We start from the raw sequence: 12967 nt of genomic DNA, 5'->3' as shown, positions 1-12967 counted from the left end.
ATCTTCAGACATCAGCGACTTCTTGGCTGGTCCAGCACATTGGGGGTAAACGGAAAATTGTGTAAACTTGCTCTTTCACTGAACCATTCCTTTAAGGGCTGTGGGTGTGAATGACATAGAGGCTGAATGTGAGCAGGTTATGCAGGTAATATAGCGGTGTGTGGAAACAGTGTCTAAAATACTGTTATCTGTAAACATAGACAAACTACATCACATCGCTAAAAACAGCTGCAGCTGCAGCACCCATGAGCAAGAATTAGAATTTTTGCTGAAGTGTCACTTTAAAGTAGTTGTTAAACCTCATGACCTTTTTTTTGGATTTTATAAAATAACACAGTGTAAATGTGAACACCATAATTAGTCTGTTTATAGATATGCGGTGAAAATAACACACACACGCTCCCGGCACACTTATCCTGCATGAAGTTCTGTATTGTCGCCTCCCTGCCTGCAGTCATGCTGGATAAGTGTGTGTTTGAAGTGTGTGTGTGTGCATGCGATTTTCCTCAAATGGTGATTACAGAAATTGTTTGTGTGCTTGTGTGAATTAACCCACAGTGGCCTTCCAGACGGTGTTGAGACGGACATTGTTGCAACAATCAAAAAAACCTTTAACTTGAGTCAGAATGACGCTGTTCACCTGTTCCAGACTCTGATGGAGTGCATGAAGAACAAAGAGCTGGTAACACACACACACACTCACATTCATGTTTTTGTGCATCCCTACATGATACACTCAGTACAGCATAATAACCGCCCACCCCCAGACTACACTGGTGTAGGCTGAATGCATGGGCTGAACTACTGTTGGCTGAATGGGTGGGGCTAAATTTCAGCAGGCTGAACAGATTAGACTAAACTGCTGTATGGTGAATGGGTAGAGCTAAAGTGCTGTAGGTTGAATAGGCTTTTATGCTTTTTACATACATTTCCAATAGTGATGATGTAGAACTGTAGTAAACTAGTAAATTATACACAGTATATTGTGAATCATTTTGCATATAATCATATCTCTCTCTCTCTCTCTTTCTCTCTCTCTCTCTCTCTCTCTCTCTCTCTCTCTCTCTCTCTCTCTCTCTCTCTCTCTCTGTGTGCGCACTGTAACAATAAAAGATAACTGTGTTTCATGTCGGCTCAGAAGAGCATCAGGACATTGATGTGGCGATTCTGAAGGCTCTGCTGAAAGGTATGTTTTAATGCTTTAGAAAGTTTGTCTCGTTCTGGGACGTTGTTCATTGATGAATTTGAGTCATTTTGCAAAAACATTTTTACACATAAACTGGCATTCTCACATCAAACACAAAGCCCGTATTGAAAACTGCACACTCCCTCACTAAATAGTGTGCAAGAATAGTGGTCCGCCATTAGAAGTGCACTTGTGCTGGAGTCCCAGAGCACAGTTGGCCGTGCTCTTAAAGCAATGCTGGCACAGAGGTCTGTTAGCTGGTGTGTCTTTTCTCTCCAAGAGTGTTGGCTGCCTGGTAGTGGCTGACTTTGCGTGGATCAGAGGAGACATGCCCTTGTCCTACTAGTTTATGGAGTGTTGCTAGCGCTAGGGACAGCGGCAAACATGTGGGTTAATTGGCAGCACCAAATTGGGAGAAAAAAAGGAACTTTTTCACTAATTCACTTATTAGTGTAGTGAGGGAAGTGTAGAAGTGTATAGTTTGTGTAATTTGCTTAGGAAGTCAGTGAAAGCATCGTCACCAGTATAGGATAGGAAACTGTGTCCAGTATGTACAGGTTGGCGTGTGTGTGTGTGTGTGAGAGAGAGAGGGAGAAGGTCAAAGATGAGCCATTTGGTCATTGTACAGTAACAACAGCTCTTGTGACATACCGTGTGTGTGTGTGTATGCATGCAGGCACTGATGCGTCTGCGTTTGACCAGTTGGTGCTGACACTGGCGTGGAACAGAGTGGACATAGCAAAAGATCACGTGTTTGTCTATGGACAGAAGTTACTGGTAAGTGTGTATGTGTGGTTAAACTCCATCACCTCTGTTAAAAGAGTGGAAATTTAAACTCCCCTGAGGGATCACATTGCTGATGTTCTGTGTTCACTGAAAACACCTTACAGCTCGTACAGAGGTCAGCCTGAACTCCCACTGCTCAGAAATGCTGGTCTAAAACAGAACATTCAGTTGAATCAGTCATAGTTAGGTAGAGACTGCAATCTAAAATGAATCCTTTTTACTGTCTATATTCCACTACTGTGTAAACAGCTCCTCCAGTTACAGCATTTCACTCTGTGTCTGTGTGTTTTTAAGAATGATTCTAAATGGGGTTGAATTGAATTGCAGTGAATAAAATTTTTGATTTTCTCCTAAAGAATCATTGTCGAATATGAATCTGGAGAAATTATAATTGAATTGAATAATTATTGTTATATATATATTTATAAATAGCAAATCTGATTATTTATTGAATATAATATATTAATTGTATCACTGAATCAAATTATATAATTTCCTAAAGAGTTGTAATTTAATTTATCTTAATGAGTTGTATTCAGATCAAAGCAAATCATAATTTTGTGTGTATGGATGTATAGGTGGAGTCTCTGGAGCAGGCGATGTTGGATGCATTAGTCATGGACCGGGTGGATTTTGTGAAGCTGCTGATAGAGAACGGAGTCAGCATGCACCGATTCCTCACCATCTCACGGCTAGAAGAGCTTTACAACACGGTACACACACACATTAAATTCTAAACAGCTGATTATGGTGTTTTCCAAAAAAATAAAATAAGTAGTATATTGGCAAAATTACAGATTTGAGTAATTGCTTATTTAGTTCTCAGCTTTAGCTTACACTGTGTAGATTATAGCAGTGGAAATCTGCTTCCTATAAACTCTCACAGATGGATGGCGCAGTGGAGAACACCACACTAATGAGAGTATATAAGAAATACACCAAAAACAGAACGGCACAATAAGAGTCTTTGTTACATTCGTACTGCTCTGAATGTCATAAACCATGTCAGACATGCACATAAAGTGATGTAGAACTTTAATGCATTCATATAATCAGTTTTTGATCTTGGTCATTTAGGTATTAATCATTGGTCACCTTATCAGCCCAGGAACTCCTTATCAGAATAATAATGTTCATGTTTATTGCAGTTCAGGTTTGTGTGTGTGTGTGTGTGTGTGTGTGTGTGTGTGTGTGTGTGTGTGTGGTAAATATTTGATGCCGTGTAAAGCTGCATTTTTTTTACTCTCTTTTCACAGAAACAGTTACCAACAAACCCAAACCTGTTTCAGCTTGTCAGAGATGTCAAACAGGTACAACCACTTTTTTTTCTGCAGAATAATAATTATTTTTGTTATTGATGTTCTTGTGGTTGTTGTTGTTTTTAAAAAAATGTTATAATAATTATTATTATATCATACATTTTTATTATTAAGTATGGCCTTTGTTCTTGTTGTTGGTTTTGCAGGGAAATCTCCCTCCTAACTATAAAATCACACTAATTGACGTGGGATTAGTGATTGAGTATCTGATGGGCGGGACTTATCGCTGCAACTACACTCGTAAACGCTTTAGGATAATCTACAACAATCTCCATGGCAACACCCGGGTAAACACACACACGCAAACACATCCTCAAGTGCTCTAGTGCAGTATTTTCTTGTACCTTTGGTGCACTTTCTTGAGATGCAATATAAACTTGAGGTGAGCTGTAGCTTTTTTACTAACACCCAACTCATCAGGTCAGTAAAACCATTCATGAGGTTATAGTATAGGTTGTTGGTACATGAAATGGCACCAAAAAGTGCCAGGATAATGCTTCAGATCAACACACCCAGCTCCAATATTCAGACACCCTGGAAGGTCTTCATTATCTGGATCAGGGCCCGTTTGCACAAACAGGTCTTAACTAAGCTTACCTGCCAAGTCATTGTAGCTAAGACCGCTTTTCAGAGAGGACTTTACGCCCATTATTACACCAACCAAATGTAAGAAAACAAGCAGTTATTCTGTTTTAAACATGTTACTGGCTTTGCTGCTGCTGCTGTGGTATGCTCAGATCAGACGACATGAGGCAGAAGTTTCTTATTTGCAGTTCTGATGAATAAGTTACTTAGAGGTTTAGAATTTTGAGCGAAGTGCTGCTTTAATGTGATGAATGTATAGTTGTATAGTTACTGTTTAAGGTAACGTCAAACCGTACACAAATATGAATTTTTAATTGCTTTGTTGCCCATTTTGTATCTGTCGGTAAATGTGTAATGAGTGTCCTTTTGCCATAGCGATCAGGTCGTGCCCCGTCCAGTGGTCCTCCCCTGCGGAAAAACCATGAGGCCTTCAGCATCCATGCTGATAAAAAAGAGAAAACTAGGCACAACCACTTTATCAAAACCGCACAACCGTACAAACCAAAGGTGAGCCTGTTTTTGCTACTTTTTAATAGAAAGATTGTATTATTTGTGGGTTTGCAGTTATGAAGTATAATAACCTAACCTGGTTTCTTTAGAATAGAACACACTCACACTCTCACACTTGTTAATGTTAGTGGTAGCGTTTTGTAGTTTTAGGTCCTTTATAATTAAATGAGCTTAATGAGCACCCTCTCAAAGATACTATACTGACACCGCAATCTCCACACAAGACCAAAACCGAAGTCATGGAATCACTGAAGAAACGGGTAGGATAGCTGTAACAAGATTTGTGGACATCCATTGCCACAGAATCTTATGTCGCTGTAATTGGTAAACTGTAAACTCTGAAAATAGTAAGACGTGTGTGGCTTTTGCCCCAATACCAGCATTAAGCAAATGTGCATGTTATGATAAGCATGTGACGAGGAAGACGCACTGATTAAGACGAGTTGAGTGTTGAATGTGTATCCTAAGCATGATCACACAGCTGCTCCATCATCACTAAATTACTGTGTGTGTGTGTCCTCAGTTGGAGTCATCCAGTGATCTGCAGCAAAGGCGCAGTAAGGAAGAAGTGGTGGATATCGATGATCCGGAGACACGACGGTTCCCCTATCCGTTTAACGAGCTGCTGGTGTGGGCTGTGCTGATGAAGAGGCAGAAGATGTCCCTGTTCTTCTGGCAGCACGGAGAGGAGTCAATGGCCAAAGCCCTGGTGGCCTGCAAACTCTGCCGCTCCATGTGCTATGAAGCCAAAAAAAGCGATGTTGTCGATGACACGTCGGAGGAGCTGAAAGAGTACTCAAAGTGAGTCAGATTCACTCAATTATATGAGAGAAGCAGCTTCAAACATCTGCTGATGCAGCAGAAGATTCACAAGTGTATGCTACCAAGGAAGTCTTTTAAAGTTTTAGGGTGATGTCACTGTTCCCACACCCAGAGAGGATACAAGGAAGCTGTCATATTCATTAAAAAGCAGATTTCAGACCTAACATGTCTTGGTTGACGTTTTGAGACAAATAAAGGTTAAATTTAATAAAACTGCAAGGAGGAAAAACTGATTAAAATGTTCTCTGTCACTTACCAACTCCGTGGGTTTGTGTTTAGTGAGTTTGGTCAGCTGGCAGTGGATCTGCTGGAGCAGTCATTCCGTCAGGACGAGACAATGGCGATGAAGCTGTTGACGTATGAACTGAAGAACTGGAGTAACTCTACGTGTCTGAAGCTGGCTGTGTCGTCCCGCCTGCGGCCCTTTGTGGCTCACACCTGCACACAGATGCTGCTTTCCGACATGTGGATGGGACGGCTCAACATGCGCAAAAACTCCTGGTACAAGGTGCAGAACTTCCACCAGCTCGAACAGCACAATTCAGTGTTTAAGATAGACATTAAGAGTGAGTTTCACACCGAACCACTCTAATTGATGCGCATGTTTGTGTAGGTGATCCTGAGTATCCTGGTGTTTCCTGCAATCCTGGTTCTGGAGTACAAGAGTAAAGCAGAGATGGCTCATATCCCCCAATCTCAGGATGCCCACCAGATGACTATGGAGGACAGTGAGCACAACCTGCAGAACCCTGATGACATACAGATGGTACACACATACACATTCACTGTCTCTCCTAATGACATACAGCTGGTACACACATACACATTCACGGTCTCTCCTAAAAATTCTGAAATGAAGATTTCATTATTCAATGTGTCCAGCATTTTTACCTAATGTGTTAATGTTTTTAGCAAGTTAAATTAAAAACATGGTAATTTACCCCACACTTCTCCCTGGTCATGGCATTGGTCATGCTTTTTACACTGGAGCTAAACAGCTAATGTAACTAAAAACCTAATAGAACTTATTCCACCATTTCGCATGATGACTATCAATATCTCTGGTTAGGGGTTGGGTATTGGTGGGTTTGGGGATGGGTGTAAATAAGTTTGGGTGTCAGTACTTATAGATGGGGATGGGTATGTGCATGAATGGCCGTGGATTGTGGTATGTATTAATATGTGTGGGGATTAGTAGTGATGGGTGTGTAATTTGGGTATCCATGTGTATGAGTCCATGTGTATCCATGGGTATGGGGATTGATATGATGGGTATGAATAGAAATTATGGGAATGGTGTGAATGCCTGTTGGAATTGATGGGTATGTGGATGGGAATAGGTAGTGATGTGAATGGGTGTCAGTAGATATGGTTAGGAATGGTAAGGGTATAAATAGGTGTCACTGGGTATGGATGGAGATAAGGATGGGTAATGATGGGAATGGAAGGGTCATATATATGACTAAATATGACTTTAAAGCACAGTAGATTTTAAAAGACAGATTTTATCAGAGAAGAAACATTTTCCTGTGCCCTCTTTGTGTTTTCAATTTGTGTGTGGGTGTGCATCTATGTATAGGATGTGTTTAAGGAGACACATATGAGTGAGCATGTGGAGGTGAAGAATGAGACTGAGGTTGTGACACGTTCTCGGCGTCTGCCAATCACACGCAAGTTCTACGCCTTCTACCACGCCCCAATCGTCAAGTTCTGGACCAACACGGTACTGCCTTCCCACGCTCCGCGTCTGTGCATGTGGCTCCAGGCTGTTTTCCAGCAGCATTAGCTCAGGTGTGAGGTCAGGTGTTAGTGAAGGTGATAGCATCAGTGAAACCTTGCTGTCCATAATTTCTCACACACACAGACACACATGGGTACAGCCCTCAGTCCTGTTGCAGCCATACACATTGTTACACTCTGCTATAATCAGCACGCTGAGACCCACACACTCTAAACTGGCTGAAAAATACTTATTTTGACTTATTCTAATTTTCAGTCCAACCTTAAATTGTGAAGCTGTTGCATTCTGGTCCCTCAAATTTTATACAAAAAATTATTTTGTTTCTTGAAGTATTGTGAGGTGGAATTGCTTGTGGTTATTGGATCACAAATGGAGAACCTGACATTTGTTTGAACATTCTCAGATCCAAATCATGCAGAGAGTGGCCAACAACCCAATAACAACATGTAACTGCAGACTTATCTTGCTTAAATTTAATGTCAGTGTTCATGACTCAAATATAAATTTGCAAAGAAAGTTCTTTATTTTATGGACAGATGAATTTAAAGTGGAGATTTTTGACCAATATTGACCTCATTATATCTGGGGAAAAAGCTAACTGCTTTTCAGAATCTCATATCAATTATAAAGTGTGGTGATAGTGATGTGTTGATTTGAGGATACTTTGCTGCATCAGAATCTGGATGACTTCTGCATTCTGTGTCTAGGCAATTATGGTTTATCTGTTTGTGAGTTGAAGCTGAATGGCTTGGGTCATGCAGCAAGACAATGATTCAAAGCACACAAGCAATTTTGCCTCATAGTGGCAAAAAAAAAATGAAATGGTCTAATGCTCTAGGGTGCCCCCGCTGCTGACACAGTCATTCCATTTAAGCTTCCATTAAAAGCAGTGTCTAGCATGGGTTAGGGTTAAAAAGCCTTCCTGCTTTATTTTACTCTTTATATTTATATATACAAAAAAAAATACTGTGCTTGTCCTGTTTTTGAGGTGTGTGTGTGTGTGTGTGTGTGTGTGTGTGTGTGTTTTCTCTGCAGCTGTTTTACCTGGGCTTCCTGATGCTCTATTCCTATGTGGTTTTGGTGCAACTACCACAGTTCCCCTCACCGCAGGAGTGGGCAGTCATCCTATACATCTTAACCTCTGCCATTGAGAAGATCCGAGAGGTACTCTCCCAACACCCCACAGAGGCACAGCAAAACTTAGATTGCCTGATCTTGTTTAAACTGTTTGTTTGTTTTCTGTGCAGATGTTTATGTCTGAGGGAGGAAAGATCAGTCAGAAGATCAAAGTGTGGTTCAGCGACTATTTTAACCTGTCTGATTTCATTGCCATCATCATGTTCGTGGTGGGCTTTGGGCTGCGCTTCGGTTCTGGGAACGTCTTTACTGCTGGCAGGCTTGTTTACTGTCTGAACATCATATTCTGGTATGTTCGTCTACTCGACATTCTCGCCGTCAATCAGCAGGCTGGACCTTATGTCATGATGATCGGCAAAATGGTTAGTAACTTCGAGTTCACAGTCCCAAATAAAATTCCTTTGGAGGTTTAGATTTTTTTATCTTTAAAAGTTAACTGGTTGTGTATGTTTCTCTGCAGGTGGCTAATATGTTCTACATCGTGGTGATCATGTTTGTTGTGTTGGTGACATATGGCGTTCCCCGTAAAGCCATCCTATACCCATACTCCATCCCAGACTGGTCTCTGATCGTTGATGTGGTCTTCCAGCCGTACTGGATGATGTATGGAGAGGTGTACGCATACGAAATTGATGGTAAGCTTAAGGGTAATCAGAACACTGCTGTTTTATACTGGATTTTTTCCTGTGTTGTTCATCACTATTTTTTTGTTTGGAGGTTGATCATCCAATAACAAAAAGGTTGGAAAGTAAGTGTGTTTGTGTTCTGCCTGCAGTGTGTGCTAACAACAGCGATCCTAATGTGAAACCGTTGTGTAACACGGGAGTGTGGCTAACACCAGCTCTGCAGGCCGTCTACCTCTTTATCCAGTACATCCTGATGGTCAACCTGCTCATCGCCTTCTTCAAGTGAGCAACACACACTCATACCTTCACATAGCCACTTAGCAACAGCCACCTAGCAACCATCAGGCATGCATGGCATACCTACCAGTCAGCAACACACTGTCAACCATCTAACAACCACCTCATAACCACCTGGGACAGCTTAGCAACTGCTTAGCAACTTCATAACTCCTACCAGTGATACTGTAGCAAATGCATAGCAACTACATAAAATAGCCTTTCAGCAGTCTAAGAAGTGCATAGCAACAACCTTGTACACTCTAGCAACCACTTAGCAACTACTTGGCAACCATTTAGTAAACCATAGAATCTGCAATTTATGACTATGCAATTTATGGTGCTATTAAATATTGTGGGATCATATCAATCAATGAATCAACCTTAATTGAAAGTACATTGACCATGACCCTCATTTGTGCGTGTTCTCGTTCTCCACAGTAATGTATACCTGCAGGTGATGTCTATGTCTAACCTGGTGTGGAAGTATCAGCGTTATCACTTCATAATGGCATACCATGACAAGCCTGTGCTGCCCCCTCCCCTAATCATCTTCTGCCACATCGCCTCGCTCCTCAGCTTCCTCTGCAAACGCAGGAAGAAGGACAGCGCTTACGGACCAAGTACTACACTGCAGGCAGCACACACAAACACACACAGCATTTCACACTCTATCCCTCATTCACACACTATTCCTCTCCCATCCTCCTGCAGAGCTCTTCCTGACTGAGGAGGACCAGAAGAAGCTTCACGATTTCGAGGAGCAGTGTGTGGAGACATATTTCCATGAGAAAGATGATAAATTTCACTCTGGGAGTGAAGAGAGAATCAGACTTACCTCAGACCGGTCAGAATCACCACTGTTTTATGTTTTTGTTTGTTTACACTGCTAAACACTTCTCTACAGCAGTTTTACACTTCATAGACCTAGAACTAAACAAAGCAATGCTACACTGGTTACCTTTGTGCTGTGTTTTCACAGGGTGGAAACTATGAGTATCCAGCTGAGAGAGGTTGGGAACAGGGTAAATTTTATTAAGCGTTCTCTGCACTCCCTGGACTCTCAGATCGGTCACCTGCAGGACCTTTCAGCGTTGACTGTGGACACTCTGAAGGCTCTGACTGCACAAAGAGCTTCCGAGGCCAGCAAGGTGGGCACTGTATTGGTTAATTGTGTTAAGCGCTTGTTTAGGTACACATGCTGTTATTCTCCTTGTTATTTTATCATTTGAAAGATAAAATAATGAGGAATAATATTCACTTAGTGTTTATCCATATATCTACCTGTCTGCCTGTCTATTTCTCTTTTTGTCCATCTGTCTATTTCTCTGTCCATCTGTTTACTAGTTGGTCTGTCTGCATATCTACCTGTTGGTCTGTCTGTCTGTCTGTCTGTCTATCTAATGCTCTATCTTTCTATCTAGGTGCACAATGAGATCTCTCGTGAGCTCAGTTTGTCTAAGAACCTGGTTCCTGGTCCTCCGGACTCTAAAGCGTCGGTTTTGGTTCAGCGCAGTGTCTTCCCACCGCCAGTCAACATGGCTGACTCTCTGTTCGGAGGCGGAGGCGAGGAGGGGGCACGGCAGAGGGCAGAGCTTGTTATGGGTCTAGAACGGCCAGAGCTTAGTGCCCTGAGCCCAGAAAGGAGGCTGCTTTTCACACCGGAGGCTGGATCCTCCGGCAGTGCCTTACCTTACACACATTCGCACACACACTCTCACGTGCCCTCACACACACACACGCACACACCCTCTCTCACACCATCGCACACTCACTCACGGGCTCCCAGCGCCAGCCGTCCGGACGATGCAATCATCGGCAGCCTGCCCAATGCACCTGCTGCTGTGGCAACTTTCTTTGTCAGCAGCACACCCACCCAGCCTGGCGGTGCACATGCGCTCACACACACGGCGCAGACACACGCTCCCACGCAGACAGAGCAGTCGAACACGTCCGCCAACGTGGAGTTCGGGGCCTTCGTGGGTGAGTATGAGGATGAAGATGGGGATGATGAGCAAGATGAGAGAAATGATGCTAAAAGTGTAGAGGAGGGAGCGTGCTGTCTGTACCCCACTGGATCAGTAGAGTGTAAGGAGAAGGACAGTAAGGATGATGATGGCAGTGGAGGTAGAGGAGCGTTCTGTTTGTACCCCACTGTTGTGGTTGAGTGTGAGCCGGTGTGTGAGCGTGAGTGTTATGTGAATCCGGCCTTTGCTGCTGATGAGGATGACTATGCTGATGAGGGTTCAGTAGAAAGCAGAGGAGCCCCTGTGTTGTCCCCTAGGAGACCCCAGAGAGCATGCCGCCGTCTTAAGCGCTCTCAGCCCTGTAAGGCGGTTCTGCACAAGCTCCGAGTCCAAAATGAAGCCAAAGGTTCGCAATCAGTACTCTGACCTTCCCTTCCCCGGGCATCTCAGGAGTGGTTTTCAAACTGTTTTTCACTGAAATCGTTTTTTTCAGTTACATTGTATAACTTAATAATATACGCATATACTATACATTGTGCTAAGGAAGAAACTATGAGGAACATAAAGCTGTGTTGAAACTACACCTAAAGCTTAAGCACACAGCTGCTTTATCATGACCTAACCACTGCAGGGAGTTTATCTAATTATGTGTTTATATTTTATAATTTAATATGATTGGTCACTGATCCTGGGGGCAGATTGATCAGCCAAGACATGTTTGGTACCTGATGTGTGTTTCTTTAATTTACAACTGGAGGCTAATGTTGCTAACAAACACTGAACTGAACTGTCACTAATCTTGTCTTGGTCAATACACCCCAGAAAACATCCAGTCCAGTGTTGTTTATTTGTTTGTTTGTTTTTATTTGTTTTTAGCAACATTAGCCTAGCATCTCCTGAAGCACATGTCACCAAAAATGCCTTGGCTGATCAACTGCATCTGGGATCAGGAATCAATCATGTTTATTTGAGTTTAAAACAAACTATTGCTTTAGAAGAAAACAATGTAGCTACAGTAATTAAGCTTCAGTAGTTATACATGAATGTGAGCTTAATTATGTAGCTCAGTAGAGGTGTAGACTGCAGAGTTTTAACTCAAAGTTTGAAAACCTGAGGTCCTGTTTTGGGCAGTGTGTATGTTTGTGTATGCCTGTTTACCGTTGGTGTGTTGTTTAGGAGTGACCGGTTGTCTCTGTGTGTGAAGATACTCACAGATTGCGTTGTTGCTGTTATTGATCAGTATTGACCTGAAGAGTATGAAATCAGTTGTGGTGGGACTGTGTGTGAATAGACGAAAGCAGGAGCGTCACTAGAGATTTATTGAAAGGAGGCCTAAGCCTTTACCTGGTCTAGGCAAGCTTCTAACAAGATAAATCAAAAGCACATAAAATGTTTGTTCATCATGACTGTTTAGAGTAGCATGCTTCATTAAAATGTAATCAAAATTTATCTTAAAGATATTACAAGCTTTTTATCAGTTTTTCCGTTCCACTTTAGATGGTGTAGCAGTTACACTCTGGCACCTGTGTGCCAGGTATGTAACTGTGGCACAATTTAAGGTGGAACAGAAAATTCAAACAAGCAGCTGATGAATAAGAAGTGGACTTCAACCTCATAAAAAGAGAAAAATCCATCTGCCAAAAAGCAGAAACTTTTAAATCAGTTTAACTGGTAAATAGTACTTAATTGGTTCACTTCAGCAGCAGGAGTCAAGCATCTGGGTCACCTCTAGAAAGCCCGGCTAAGTAAGTGCAGCAACCACCAAGCCAAAGTAGTGGTAGAATGGAGAAAAAGCAACGCCTTAGTAGTTCCTTCTCAGCAATGAGAAAATGTATTTACAATAATGATGTACATTTATTTGGGGGTCTGAAGAATGGCCTAGCGACGCTCCTGGAGGGAAGGATACTGTGTATTTTGTGTGTGCGTTTTGGGTGGTGGTTGATATGGGTAGAGGTGATGGTGGTGTAACAGAATAATGTGATTATTGTTTCTTTGTTCATCTGAATCTGTTA

At 42.2% G+C, this 12967-nt stretch overlaps 1 protein-coding gene across 1 annotated transcript in view; it reads left to right on the top strand.

Annotated features, from left to right (window-relative positions):
• Positions 1–12967, top strand: part of trpm7 (transient receptor potential cation channel, subfamily M, member 7) — a 41871-nt gene that overhangs the window by 18829 nt on the left and 10075 nt on the right. Inside the window, exons 9-27 of the mRNA XM_072695834.1 lie at positions 559–682; positions 1114–1186; positions 1863–1963; positions 2551–2685; positions 3229–3282; positions 3438–3578; positions 4252–4383; positions 4910–5187; positions 5488–5716; positions 5822–5974; positions 6788–6931; positions 7985–8113; positions 8197–8448; positions 8547–8721; positions 8862–8994; positions 9430–9611; positions 9703–9835; positions 9971–10139; positions 10413–11069. Coding sequence (XP_072551935.1) covers positions 559–682; positions 1114–1186; positions 1863–1963; positions 2551–2685; positions 3229–3282; positions 3438–3578; positions 4252–4383; positions 4910–5187; positions 5488–5716; positions 5822–5974; positions 6788–6931; positions 7985–8113; positions 8197–8448; positions 8547–8721; positions 8862–8994; positions 9430–9611; positions 9703–9835; positions 9971–10139; positions 10413–11069 — 3394 coding nt within the window. The remainder of the gene's footprint in view (positions 1–558; positions 683–1113; positions 1187–1862; positions 1964–2550; positions 2686–3228; positions 3283–3437; positions 3579–4251; positions 4384–4909; positions 5188–5487; positions 5717–5821; positions 5975–6787; positions 6932–7984; positions 8114–8196; positions 8449–8546; positions 8722–8861; positions 8995–9429; positions 9612–9702; positions 9836–9970; positions 10140–10412; positions 11070–12967) is intronic.

The sequence above is a fragment of the Salminus brasiliensis genome, chromosome 13 (genome assembly GCF_030463535.1).
Source record: "Salminus brasiliensis chromosome 13, fSalBra1.hap2, whole genome shotgun sequence".
Taxonomy (NCBI): domain Eukaryota; kingdom Metazoa; phylum Chordata; class Actinopteri; order Characiformes; family Bryconidae; genus Salminus; species Salminus brasiliensis.
This window is presented reverse-complemented; position numbering and strand designations above follow the sequence as displayed.